At 36.9% G+C, this 14646-nt stretch overlaps 1 protein-coding gene across 2 annotated transcripts in view; it reads left to right on the top strand.

The window, feature by feature from the left end:
- The window catches only part of grik3 (glutamate ionotropic receptor kainate type subunit 3), an 85645-nt gene that overhangs the window by 40603 nt on the left and 30396 nt on the right, over positions 1-14646 (top strand). The window contains exons 2-8 of one of the 2 annotated variants that reach the window (XM_081696359.1): positions 3214-3387; positions 3983-4240; positions 4562-4743; positions 6389-6442; positions 12387-12482; positions 12663-12833; positions 14148-14291. In XM_081696359.1, coding sequence (XP_081552485.1) covers positions 3214-3387; positions 3983-4240; positions 4562-4743; positions 6389-6442; positions 12387-12482; positions 12663-12833; positions 14148-14291 — 1079 coding nt within the window. The remainder of the gene's footprint in view (positions 1-3213; positions 3388-3982; positions 4241-4561; positions 4744-6388; positions 6443-12386; positions 12483-12662; positions 12834-14147; positions 14292-14646) is intronic. The other variant, XM_081696360.1, reaches the window with a different exon arrangement.

Below are 14646 nucleotides of genomic sequence, written 5' to 3'. Positions count from 1 at the left end.
ACAGTTAAATATAATGACAGGAATTAGTGCACTTTGGTACCATCAAAATACTTTAGGTCTTACTATATTTGGTCAGTAATGCTAACAGAACGATTACCATAAGATGACAACCATACTATATGATTAAAACAATTTCTACACTTCAGAATATAAAAACAAAATCTAATGAAGTGAAGCCATAAAGTTGAGTATACCTGATTAGCTCTGAGGAAGTCTTTTGACAGTTCAGATTTTATGCTTGACTCCATCAGTGTTTGGTGGATCTTGGTTTCAATGTTGGTTTCATTGTTGGTTGTTTCATGAATATACATTTATATTTTCAACATTTAGCAGACTCTCTTATCCAGAACGACTTACAAAAGTGCTTTGTTATTTACTCATAGAATGTATCCTAGCCAGTACAGTAGGTTAGAGTTCAAGATATCATTAAATACTCTTGAATACAGACAACAACAAATGCAATATCAAACAATATGTGCTAGAGATTATACTGTAGTTTGAATGGCTTTAAATCATTTATAACGCATATATGTATATAGACAAATACATTTAGAGTATGTATATGTATGTAGGCATAGACATTAATTTTTAGAATGTTTCTATGTATATGTCTCCATTAGTGATAGCCCCCTTAATTGCACAATTTCCAGTAAGTGCATTTCTGAAATGCCTGAGCATACAGTACTTATGTGGCTTAGTCTAAAGTCTCTTAATATGACTATTCTGATATTAAATAGAACTATGTAAAGTAGAAAGCTAAGTCCAGTTTCTCAGCTCTTTAGATTTTCATTTAGCAATATTTATTTGCTTCAGGGGGCAGTAGTTATTAGAAAGTCAGTTAAGAACCTGAGGATTTCCTAAAAGTCTTTCATGGCATTTCATGCAAAATGCTTAGGGGCAGTTTTAAACATTAAAATTATGGACATTTTATTGGAAACTCTGGAATTTACACTTAATATGCCATATTGGAGTAATAAATATGTCATGCTACTAAATGTGAAAATTGCAATGATGTACACTGAAGCTTGCTTTCTGGGTCTGAATTTCACTTCTCTCTATCCCACAGTTCTCTGAATCCTCTTTTGTCTAAATCCTGTTTATGCTGGTTTTAACACTGTAAACTTTATCACCCTTGCTTTAAGGATCATAAATATGACTAGCACCATGATGCATTTTTTAGGAAACACAGGACTAAAGTAACCATTTTGCACTAAAAGTAAGGCTACACTCCAATTTCACAGCAGTAAAATCCAACATTGGCATGTGTTTACCATTGGAGACATCTTACATTAAAACTAAATTTGGCATTTAACATTAAAATTGTGTTACCATTGACAACACTGATAGTTTGTGGCACTATTTACCAAAAGCTATACCATTTTACAATACATATTAGAATTACACAGTCTAGAACAGTATCATGTGACTTTAGAAATTGGTTTATTTTTATTTCATTGGAATATTTGTAGCTCTAAAATTGTGAGCTCACAGAGGGCAACATTAGAAGAAGCAACTGCTGTAATGAGCACCTGTTTCCTGCACAAGGCCCAAGAGATTAATTAAACTCTTTTGTAATGTAGCCTATGAATAGGAAACAAGTTAATCACAATCAAAATTGAGTGATGTTAAGGAACTGTATCTCAGCTTACCTTTTAGAGTTAACACTTAGTACTTGAAGCTGTAACTCTTAATGTTGTGCTTAGACTGGGCATTGTTATTATTATTATTTATTAACAAGGTAATGATGATGATGATGATGATGATGATGATGATGATGATGATGATGATGATGATGATGATGATGATTATCCTCCTGATCATCATTATGTTATTTTGTGTGTGGGTGTATGTGTTTCAGGCTGGGTGTTTACTTTTGACATAAACAATAAAATATTTGTGTGGTAAGCCTCCACATTATGCTTTTGACTAGCCTTTCTCAAAATGGTAAGGCAAATTATACCAGGTTTTCTTCCTCCTCTGAAAGACTGGTACCATGTTTATTAAATTTGTTAAAGTGCTTCCGAGCAATGCACATTTTATCCTCTTAACAGTCAAATTAGTATATACTCCAGCAATTACTTAATGTACTCTAATGAGATTTCCCCACAAAATGGCAAGATTCATTTATTTTAATGCGCCTGCTCCTTCCAGAGAGTTTATGCATCACGTCCCTCCAGAGCGCAAGCAGGTCTGGAGTCATAAATAGTGGAGTGCGCAGTGCTCTGTGGCTGATGCTCCGTATCCTGAAGAGGCAAGCTGGGTTGCTGGAGCGAGCAGCCCTCAGGGAGGATCGGTGCTCTGATCAGGGGGTTTATGACCTCTCCTGCAGTGGAAGAATCTGAAATTCAGATGAAATGAGATGAAATGCATTTAGAATGATGGAATCCTTTTTGTGCTATTTTTAAATTGGTTCTGGCCATTGGTGATCTACACCTTTGAAATACTAGAATTTGATTCAAGTCTTAGTAGCAAGAATTAATCGTAAGTATTCTATGTAACAAATTAAATATTGGGTTATCAAATCCCACACTACCAAAGGATGCTCCTTTTCTTCCTCTATCTTAGAGACTTCTGGATTTCTAGATAGAAAGCCATGGATAATTTACTTGGAGAAGTTGAAGCAGATCTAATAGTATTAAACCTTAAGGGCTGTGGATCATTCTCGCACTCCAGATGTTATCATCTTATGGGTTCAGTGGACCATTCTATATAGTGGTCTCAGTCAATCAACTTTGTTTTCAGTTTCAGCAGTGCTCTTATTTATTTATTTTATAGCCTATGTGATGCATTTACGGAACCTCAATAGATTTTGAAATAAACTGGCAAAAGTAAGAAAAAAATAAAACTTGTTTGCAAAAACCCTGGCTATATCCCTCTATATAAGACTCCATTTTCATTTGATTACAGTATGAAAAGAGACCTGCAGGCCTAAAGATGTTTTGGAACCTTTGATGGGCCTATTTTCCCCCTTTTTCTCTTCTTTCTTCCCCATAATGACCCTGAACTTTAAAAAGATCTAGCTGAAATTCTCAGCTATGGTTCCGAATGCAGAGGAGAAGCTCCCTCTATTTGCTGAGCAAATCGAATGCAGTGCCTAACAGTACACAATTTAGCTCACCAGTGACTCCCTAGCTGAAGGTTTAAATGCAGTTCTGAAATGCACTTCTGTCTGGTTTGCCCCACGGTGATCTGGTTCTCTCTTTTGGCTTGCAGGAGGAATTTTTGAACTAGTGGAAGGGCCTGCCCCACTCGTCAGTGCAGAAGAGCTGGCCTTTAAATTTGCTGTCAATAACATCAACAGAAACAGGACATTATTGCCAAATACAACATTAACATATGACATCCAGAGGATTAATATCTATGACAGCTTTGAGGCCTCAAGAAAAGGTTAGTGACCTTAATGAGACTATGGTTTGATGGGATCTGCGCTGCAACTCTCATCAGTCAAACCCTTTTCCAGAACTTGACTTTGCTTCAGTTTTATTGCTTCACCTTGACTGCATGACAAGATAATGATAATTGAAATTAGTTATTTGTAATTTGTGGATAAATGATCATGATCATTTATTTATTATTTGGTGCTATATTCTCTAATCTCTTAAACTCCAGGGTTGTTATTTACTTAATCTCTAGGGCTATTATTTAGTAACTACTGGAAATTATTGAGGAATTACATTGAAAACAATATTACAATTTTGTAGTAACAAGAATGAGAAATGAGAGTCCTAGAACCTTAAGGTCTTGGAGCACAGGGAATTAATCAAAACTGATTTGTAACTGTTCATTGAATAAGGAATCAATTACTGTACAGTCATATCAAAACTCAAGAAATGCAAACCTGGGGTTTGGAATATTTTCATAAAATGCAGTATTAGTTGTTTTGCTATGCATTTATTTGACTCGAGTAAATATATTAAATTCCAGTCACAAGCAAGGCATTTAATGTTTCTGAAATTGTTATCCTAACCCCTGTTCTCACCAGCTTGTGACCAGCTGTCTTTAGGTGTAGTGGCCATATTTGGGCCATCTCATAGCTCCTCGTCAAATGCAGTACAGTCGATCTGCAATGCACTGGAGGTCCCGCACATCCAGGTGCGGTGGAAACATCACCCTATGGACAACAGGGACACATTTTATGCCAACTTGTACCCAGACTACTCATCCCTCAGCTATGCCATCCTAGATTTAGTACAGTTCCTCAAGTGGAAAACAGCTACTGTGGTGTATGATGACAGCACTGGTGAGACACAATACTTCTCATACTAATATGCCTATCACCTAGAGCTGTGTTATTTTCAACAGCGAAAACAAGCCATGATAAACAACTAACATTCATTTAGTATTAATCCCTGCAATTGTTCCATACTATATGACAAGACACATTGTCATATATCTAGTAAGGCATCACTTCTGATATAGATGTTTGTCATATCCAGACAAATGCACACTATACTTTTCTATTATTATTGTCTAATAAATGTCTTTCCTGAAGCAGGTGTGCAAGTGTGGTTCCTTCTCTGCTGAATGATTTGATGTTTATTCTTTGTTTGCTGGGGTGCAGGTTTGATTAGACTCCAGGAGCTGATCATGGCTCCATCCAGGTATAATATCAGGCTGAAGATTCGCCAGCTCCCACTGGACACCACCGACACCCGTCCCCTGCTGAAGGAGATGAAGAGGAGCCGAGAATTCCGCATCATCTTCGACTGTAGCCACATCATGGCTGCCCAGATACTCAAACAAGTCAGTCTACATGCTGTTAATGAGCATGGCATGGAATGGAATGTGACATTACACATTGCTTTCACAGCTTACTTTAAAAAAAAATAAATAAAAAAATGTTATATATATATATATATAAACAGCTTTGGTGGTGCATGACAACAGCATTGTTGAGCCATAATAATACCTCTCTAATATAAATATGCATTTTACCTATATATAAATATGCATTTTACCAGTCCCTACATTTGGCCATAATATTAGAGCAAAAATCAACAAAAAAAAGGTGCATCTAGTAAGGTAGGGTGTATTTTAAGGTCATCTGTGAACGACAAGCTACCCTTCTGACTTCTTGAACAGACAATTCTCAACTCTTGAGCAAATGCCACCTTAGCTATTATGTAGTATGCTATCCTGGAGCTAAAATATATTCTGGAGCTAGATATATGTTTTATATCTTGTAATAATATGAGACTATGATTCAGGTAAGAGGCATGATACTGCAGCTATCTACCTCTTTCTTTAAAGTTTCTCCAAAGTGTCTTACCTCCCAGTACTTTAGTTATTTTAGTAAGTTGAAACCCCCTGCAGTTAAGTTCTAGGTCAAAATGAAGGTCATACAATTCCCTATTTGATCTTATGAACAAGTGGTTTCACTTACTGTAGTCCTCTAAACAGACTGATTCCTACAGTCACCTATCTGCAGCATGCCTTCAGCCAGCATTTCTCTGTCACCTTTTCACAAATGGCTGTCGCCTCATGCATTCCCCTTTAGGTGATAAAAAACAGGAACTGTAACAGGACAAGGAGTCTGTTGAAGTTGACTGCAGGCCAAATCCCAGATGGCTTTCAAAATGAGCGCAATACCTGTGTGTATGGGGGTGGGAGAGAACACTGACTGAAGAAATTAGAAAAGATTCATACAAATAAATATCAGAGGAACTAGTAAACCTGGGTAGACCAGATGAAGCACCTCTCAACAGTTTTGGAATGACAATGTTTTGTAGTGCAGTGCAGTAGTAATGGGTTAAGAGTGGAAACTGTGCGCAGTCCTTATTTTAGCCTTTTTTTCTCTTTTTTAGCTTGGACAAAGAGGAGCACAGGGCTTGGACACAGGGCTGAAAAGGAAGCTTTTGATAGTTTTCTTAAGCTTGAATTTTCTTTACAACAGATGGTACAATTAAAGAGGAAATATTGCCCCCCTGGGAAATGCAGGCATTTCAATTGAGATCGAGTGAGTGAAGCAGTGGGGTGTGGATGTGTAAGATGACTAAAATGATCACTCTCTTTGATTAAGGGCCCTTATCGCTGCTGGAAAGGTGCCTGTATGACATTTGCTATTGTGATCCATTGAAAAGGCTGACAGGGACAAGAGTTTAGTCAGATTGGATTTGACAATCTGTTACTGTCTCTGCCCCATGGACTGGGTGTAGTATCCAAAAGAGAGGCATGTAGAATGTTCAACAAAGTTGTATAGTACTGTGGCTCTCAGCAGTCCCTTTGTTGTGAATGTGTTCAGTTTCCTTTTGCATTGTTTTTGTTGGTTGTCATATTGATTGTAAATTGAGATGCTGACCTTTTCCATTGTCTTGTATTTCCCTCTGACTCTGTCCCCCTCCTCTATTTATCCTACCTTTTCCAATTTCTGCCTTATGTGATGCTGTAGGCCCAGATGATGGGAATGATGACAGAGTACTACCACTACATCTTTACCACTCTGGTAATGTTAAAGCAAATTGAATCTCATTTATTCTAATTTTTCTTATGAATAGATTTTAATTGCCAATAGGAATTTGGAACTCATCCATAATGTCAATTTCTTATAGCAGTGTAATGGATTCTTCAGTATTCCAATGCAAATATGCATACCTCTCAAAAAAAGGTCAACAAAGGTCTACATTGGTGACAAATAGTCAATTGATTTTGTCAACAGTGAGTTTAATGGAGGTATAAATGCTTAAGTTAATAATCTAGCATTTCAGTGCCCTTTAAATTAAAACCCTCTCAGCTGTTTACAATATTACCTTGATTTGAATCTTTAAATGTCAGCCCTGCATCTCCTGTGTGCATTTTGAGTGGCCTTTTATGTTTCTGATCAAACTGAAAAGCAGGAAGACTTATCAGTTTATTGGAACTTCCTTAGAGCTGGATTAGTATCCAACACACTCAGAATATAACTCATGACAGCATCTATACAATTATACATCCTGTAAAATGCAATTGAAAGTATTAAGCTTAGACCCCCACACCCCAAATTCCCAGACATCGAATCAAAAGATTCAGTATAACCCTCATATTTAAACTGTTGGATATCTTGTAAAATCAGTTCTAATATCTGCCTTTTGTGAATGATCTTTCTATGAGGTATGTTGCTTACATTACAAGGATCAACACACTTGCAAAATGTATTCTACACAGCCAGCCAGTGCAAGTGTCAGTCATTCACTGAGTAGAACCATATGGAACATTGTTAATGCTAGGTGTTAAAATAAATTCTGAGATGCCAAAATAAACTTAGTGCTGTGTTTGCGCTCCTATTGCCAACTCCATCTGCTACATATATTTAATGGGTTTATAAACATCCAAGCTAATTTGTTTTTGCATTATACACTCTGAAAACGTGATTGCTACTTATTCTATAGATAAATGATTGCTCTACATCAAGAAAAAAAGAAAATCACAGAAACATTCAGATTGATAGCACAGAATCAAGGTCTGTCAAAGCTCTGGCACAGTAAATTCACCGACATGAAGAACAGTCATCTAACCCTCTCCTCACAGTGCGTGAGCAGGCTGGGCATTGACTTCATCCCTCAAGCTCAGAGGTGTAACAATAGGTTTGTTCTGCTGTGTATGATTGTGTTTACTGCAGTAAATCACTCATGTGCCACAGCATGGGAGTACTGTTTTTAAAACCCTTAAAAAGCAGATCCCTGGTGTTTGTGTGCAAGACAAGGATTTTGGCAATGTTGATTTTTTTTTTTATATATATATATACAAACAAATGGATGGATGGATGGATAAATGAATGGACAAAAGTAAAATAATAAAAACATTTGTAGTAACTGAATATTCAAACAAATAATTATAATAACTTCCATAACTCAGCTCTGACTTACATTTAAGATATAATCTGTTTGCAAAGAAATATTTTTAAGTATAATTTAGCACTGAGGGTACAGTGGGCAAGCAGAAACCTCATTAGCTCTAAGCATGTATCAGTCAGAAATACCACAAGGAGATGATTGCAAGGAAATATATCAGTAAGAGTACAGTGAACACCCCAAACTGCACAAACACTTCAGGCTGTTGCAGTCACAAACTGGTCAGTTAGAGCACAAATCAAACATCACCAGAGGAGCCTTCACCCTAAACTTTGGTAAGATTCTCAAGAACGCCTTATAATAACAAATAGGACATTAAAATGGCAAATCAAGTTTAATCTTGAACATTCTCTGATTTATAAAACCTTGATTCTCCTATGCTTTTGGGAAATTGAGTCCAGGAGGATAATGTTCTGAAGGCACAATGGGAGCACAGACTAAAATCTATAGAGTTAGATGAACAGAATGTAAGAGGTACAGGCAAGTCACTAATTTTAAATTATCACTAATCATGTAAAACTGGTCTCTAGTGACAATGTGTATTGCACTATATGTGTAGCTGCCCCATCTAGATTGTAGGTCTGTTAATTTAGTACTAGTCATGTAGTTATGGTGTTTTAAAAACTGATGAAGATCTTAAAAAAGAAGAGCACGCCCTAATTGCATAAAACCTCCAAAATACAGAATAGCACCTTTTTCACAGACCATTAATACACATATTGATATACTGTATTTCCATGTAAGAACCTGTAATCCAGTTCTGTCAAAGCCCTGGTACAGTAAATTCACTGACATTAAGAATAGTCATCTAACCCTCTCCTCACAATGCAGGTGCAGGCTGGACATTGACTTCATCCCTCAAGCTCAGCGGTGTGACAATAGCTTTGTTCTGCTGTGTATGATTGTGTTTACTGCAGTAAATCACTCATGTGCCACAGCATGGGAGAACTGCTTTTTAATACTCTGTCATGTACCTAGTGTTTGTGTGCAACACAATGTTTTTGGTGTTGCTGAGCATAATGATTAAATGAATGGCTAACAATGTTTGTTTCAAGGAAGAAATATCAGTATAGCACAGCACACAGTCATAATAACCAATCTAACTCAACATTCACTTATGATTTTGGTCACAATCTGGAATGTATTGCCTAAATAGATACTTTATAAAGTGATGAAGGGTAAATAATTCCAATGGCAGCACAGTTATAACTGCAGCTAAATTAGTTTCTAATGCACTTGCATAACTTCCTTGCATAACTTCCTAAGGAAAGTGTGTGCGTGCACGTGTGTGTGTATACATGCACATGTGTATGTGTGTAAATGTAATGTTCTTTTAAAACTACTTCACACAAACATTAGTTTCACTCTGAAACAGATTAATACATTCTGATACACCAGCTGTACATCTGATACAGCTTCTGTACAGTTAGAAGAATTATTGGATAAATAACAGAAATTTCACATTCAGGTACTGCCATATAAAATTTGGATTGATATGATGTACTACTTTTATTGTACCTTTACATCCCTTCATTTAGCAAGTTTAGTCTCTAACATGTCTCCAACATAGTTTTGTGTGTGTGTATGTATTTTAACAACAGAAATATTAAAAATATATAAATAAATAAATAAATAAATAAATAAATGAATGCATTTTAAAAATAATTAAAAAAACAAATTACAGTGTATTTAAAATAAATGAGAGGGAGAGTGTGCAGATTGCAGTCAGATGAATACATGTGGCACCAGAAGGCTCTTTAAACAGCCTTTCTGAGAGATTCCCATAGTGCACTGCCTCTGCATATTCTAGCGGGCCTCCACATAAAAAAAAAAAAATGTCAGTTTTAACATCTTAAGGCAACCATCTGCAATTTAAGGTACCTGAAAACTGAAAGATTATTATTCTAGGATTAAACTCTTTAATCATGCAAACCAATCAGTCACTGAAATTTAGGGTTATGTTTCATATATAGCCAGCTTGGCTATTCAGTTGTTAATAGAAAGTTATAATTGTAATGTTGCGCAGCTAGCTTCTGTGATACTGTACTAACCTTCTTACAATCATTTAAGACAGATCTCCCCCAAAAATTGAGAGCATTGGTAATTATTTTCAAAACATTTTTATCATGGTAATAACATGGTAAAATTTGGAAGATACTATTAATGCAGCAGAACCTAAAAACTATTAATGCAGGAACACTTATTCAAAAATTATATTTCATCATTATTGCAGGTTTTTAAAAACCTATTTTACACAAAATGTTTTTAGACATCTTCAAAAAAAAAAACAGTGTAAATTTTTGTCAGTGTAAATTTAAAAGGAACAACCAAAACAACTAAATAAATAGAGTCTAATGCACTAAGAGGACGGCACTTTTGACTTGGTAGAGCATGAAGAGTTAGCAGAGCTATGTTTATAAGCAAAACCTTTCTTTATTCCATGAAATGATCCAACCTTTTCCTCCATTTTCAGCTGAAGGTATGAGTTTCAGTTGATATGAGCGATGAAGTTAATACCCCAAGGCCTTGCATTTGCACCTCTGCACTTTGGAGCAGATGTAAATTCTATAATTTATTTAATGTACTTGTAAAAAAAAAAGATTTTGTTCCATGCACTGAGTAACACATTTTCGCTGTGCTGGACACATTTTTGTTGCTCTAGCAGTGTAGTAGTTTGAATGTATTTACATCCATATTGATTGAAAAGAATGAAATACAGTCCTGAATGAATACTGATTCTTCTGTTTTGAATTTTGTTTCAGAAAATTGAATTGGTGTTGCATTAATTCATTACAATAATGCTAACAAAAGAAGTAGAGTCCTGAATTCTCTATTCTGGCCCTTCAATCCAAACCTGGTTCAGATTTCTGTATTCACTGAACATGTAGTTTGGCCAATGCATCATCACACTTAACACACAGACAAAGGCAGAGTGGAATACCTGCAGGAAACAGCACTCAAGGGACAAGAATTGAGCACATACGATCTATACATTTTCCCACGGTGTCCTTGGCATCTGAAGTCTGTTGTATTGATCTGTCAACACGATGCCCAAAGAAGTGCCACTTCAGGCCATCATGCTGAAATGGGGCAGTGGTTAAATTACTCAGCTTGTAACTGGAAGGTTGCCAGTTCCAGCTCCATCACTGCTACGTTGCCTCTGCTGGGCCCCTAAGTAAGGCCGTTCACCTTTAATTGCTCAAGTTGTACTCACCTATGACTGTAAGTCACGTTGGATAAAATGTCAGCTAAATGCCATAAATGGAGTTCATATATATGCAGAGCTATGATCTCCATGGTTCACCAAATATAGTACATTTATAATTGTTTATACATCAAAATTATATAGCCACATTTACAGATATGATTATACATATATCATACTGCCTCCTTAGGAATAAGTGTACATGTGGCTTGTGCCATTGATATCTCACTCACCTTAGTTTTTCCATGTAGTTTTCATATTTAGAAGTAGGCAAAAGTAGCATTAGGAGCCTTGCCCAGAGAGTTTTATTGGTATATCAGTGGTGTGCTTGGACAGGGATTGCTGGTGTGAAATGATTTTATCTACTACGTCACACCAACCTAGTCCTATTGAGTGTGAATTAAAATACACATAGAATTCCAATGCACTGACAGAAAACAAATGATTATACAAATAACAATGTTAATTTTTATATTTTAGAGTCTTAGATCTTTTTAGAACAATATATATTAGAACAATATAAGAATTCTAGAAGTATTATAGTTGAAGAGTGAGAATCCTCTCTGTAACCATTAAAATGTTGGTAACACTGAAGTGTAAGTGTTTTGTAAAGTAGGTCCCAATAAACAGTTATTACCTAGATACTAGATTCCTCGACTTCGGTTTTAGCTGAGGGTAGTTTTAAAGAAAAAACACACTGACTGATTCCATTTTATCCTCCATAACAAAATTCATTATGACATTTTTTAAAAACTTCAAGTTAATAAAAGAACAGTTTAATTTTCTGTAGCTAGGGGTAAGCGTTTTTCCAGTATGGGTCTTGCATGCTCTTGTTCCTTCAGTTCAGAACCCACAGGGTGTTAATGAAATTGTCGATTATGTCCTACCAAACGTCTTTGCCCCCCTGGCATACTCAGGCATCAAGCAGAGCTATATGGGACTTTCTACAAGAAAGACAGCTAGTGTTCTTCAGACTGCACAAACAGCAAGCACATATTCTTTTGCATTATGGATTATGTTCAGAAAGTCTGAACAAAGTGTTTTTTTTAACAATGCAATATTTCATACAGACCATAAACCAAAATGATTTGTATGCTTATGTGCAATTGAGGTATGTTCTTTGTTTGGTGTGACTTGAATAGATCCAGAATCATTTATACTTGATTGTAACTCTGTTTTTCCACACTAGTTGTATAATTTTCAAAGTTATTGTCTTATGTCACTGCTTTGGGATGTGAAATTCTGATCCTTTATTCATGCTATGAAAAAGGTATTGAATCTGAAGACACTGTGATCCATTTCATTGTCGAGGTGGTATTCAGTATCAGGTAGCCTGCTTATGGTTGAATGCACAGAACAAGAGCAATGAACACAGGATTATTCTGGAAATACTGTTTCAATCAATTGAGAGGCTGACTGCTGGCTCGCTGTCCCTGAAATCATACACTGAGGTGTGTGCATCCTGTAGTCCCTTATCCTCTGTACTCTGTTGACCTAGAAATACAGCATTATTCTCACTCTCCTTTATTTTCTCTCTGTTTTACCTGTTTAACTTTTATTACCCTCCCTATATATTTGCATTTCATTATGAGACAAATAATCTCTCTCGCTCTCTGTCTCTCTCTCTTTAGGACCTTATGGCTATCAATTTAGAGCCGTACCGTTTTTGTGGTGTTAATATGACCGGCTTCCGTATCCTGAATGTGGACAATCCTCAGGTGGCTTCTATTGTGGAGAAATGGTCCATGGAGAAGCAGATACCCCCAAAACCTGACTCTGGTCTCCTGGAAGGAATCATGACGGTAGGCTTAATTTTTTCCATTTAACTGTTTCTTATTTTCCCACAATTTCTGTGTTTCCAGTTTCATCTCAAAAGCTTTAGCAACTGAGCACACAAGACAAACACACACATGAACCTGGTAGTGCAGGTAAAGGTAAGTAGCAGCAATTCTGAGGTCATTGGTTTAGTTCCCAGGGAGCACATACACTATCACTCAACATTCAATTCCCAGAGGGAACAAACACTGTCAGACTAATAAGTATATAGTGTTTGCCAAATGCTAAGAGAATGCTAGTTATGCTGGATAAGAGTGTGTACCTCATCACTATGAAACAATTAGTAAATGTCTGAATACAAAATGCACTGTTTCATAATGATGTGTAGACTGGTAAATGGCTAGAGACAGGCTTTTTGGATTCACTCTCAACTTTAGTTGTATTCAGAGGAAAAGTGAGACAGATTAGTTTCCTGCAATAATAATGATTAGTGGGGTAATGGAAGATAAACCAGTACTATTATGCTGCCGGGTCACAGAATCTGTAGATTTCTGATCTCGTTTTCTAAATTTATTAAGCAGAGCTTATTACTTTGCAATAAAATCCCTCAGATCACAACAGTTCAAATCTAGTAATTACATTCTCTGCCTGATATCAGCAGAGAAGCTCTCTAAAGTTAAACTTGAGATCAGAGCTAATAGAGGATAAAGGTTTCTAAATGCAGGCTGAACCGAGTATAAGTATTTTATTATAAGATGTATGGCGGCTCCATTTGTTTACCTATTATAATATTTTACAGAGGTTTAAATACTCCCACACAGTTTTCTCTGAGGTCTATTTGTTTCTAAATCGGAATACTTACCCCTTGTTTTAAGAATATGCTTTTTGCATATGTGAATAAGACAAGCACTTAATTGCTCTGAAACTAGTATAAGCACATCACTGCTTATCATACACATGAAGGTAGTCTACCTTCAAAGTCCTTTCGTTCAAATGGACAGCTTCTTAGCCACATTTCCAAAGAGCTATGTGCACAGGAGGGAGCAACATAAATAATTTAGCAACTTCTTGAGCCATGTTGCTTCCTGGGGAATATAAAAAACACCTCCTGATGTGTGTTTAGCTGCAGGGACCAGCTTTGCTGAGATATCAGTGCATCCCAGGCCCATGCTCTCTGCTGTTCTCTCCCCTCCCACCTCGCATGCTTTTGATACACCTCTTCTAATGGTGCAGAGCATTGGGCTCTTCGGCTGCCTGTCTGACAGGGTTGCTGAGGGCCCTGCCAGGAGCTTTGCAGCATCTGCTCCTGCCAGCTGAAATAATGTCCCCCTTTATTCCAGACAGACGCTGCTCTGACGTATGATGCGGTCCACATCGTTTCCGTCTCCTACCAGCACGCACCGCAGATGACGGTCAACTCTCTGCAGTGCCACCGACACAAGCCGTGGAGGTTCGGCGGACGCTTCATGAGTTTCATTAAAGAGGTAATGGTCACAGGCGAGGGCCGAGAACTTCTGTGTCACTCACCCCTCTCTGCATGCTCCTCTGGGAGCTACGTTAACATCTTCCCAATAGGAGATATGTAGATGAAATCTAAAGGGAATTGCTTATTGTGGCTTACTATCACATGATGGAGAGCTTGAAATCATCTGAGGTAGCAGCATTTTTACAATCCCTGAAGTGACTATTTTCTCTAAATTTTGAAGAGGTTCTGTAACTAGTGGCTATTTTTCTGCACCTGACAGAACAAACCAGAATCCAATCACTGAACATGACTGCAGGAAAATCATCTCTCCAATGAAGATACCAAACTCTACAAACAACATACTAGAATGTGTG

This window comes from Electrophorus electricus, chromosome 14 (assembly GCF_041902795.1).
Source record: "Electrophorus electricus isolate QZ-2024a chromosome 14, ASM4190279v1, whole genome shotgun sequence".
NCBI classification, from domain to species: Eukaryota; Metazoa; Chordata; class Actinopteri; order Gymnotiformes; family Gymnotidae; genus Electrophorus; species Electrophorus electricus.
Note: the sequence above shows the minus strand (reverse complement) of the source record. Positions and strands in the feature narration are given on the sequence as shown.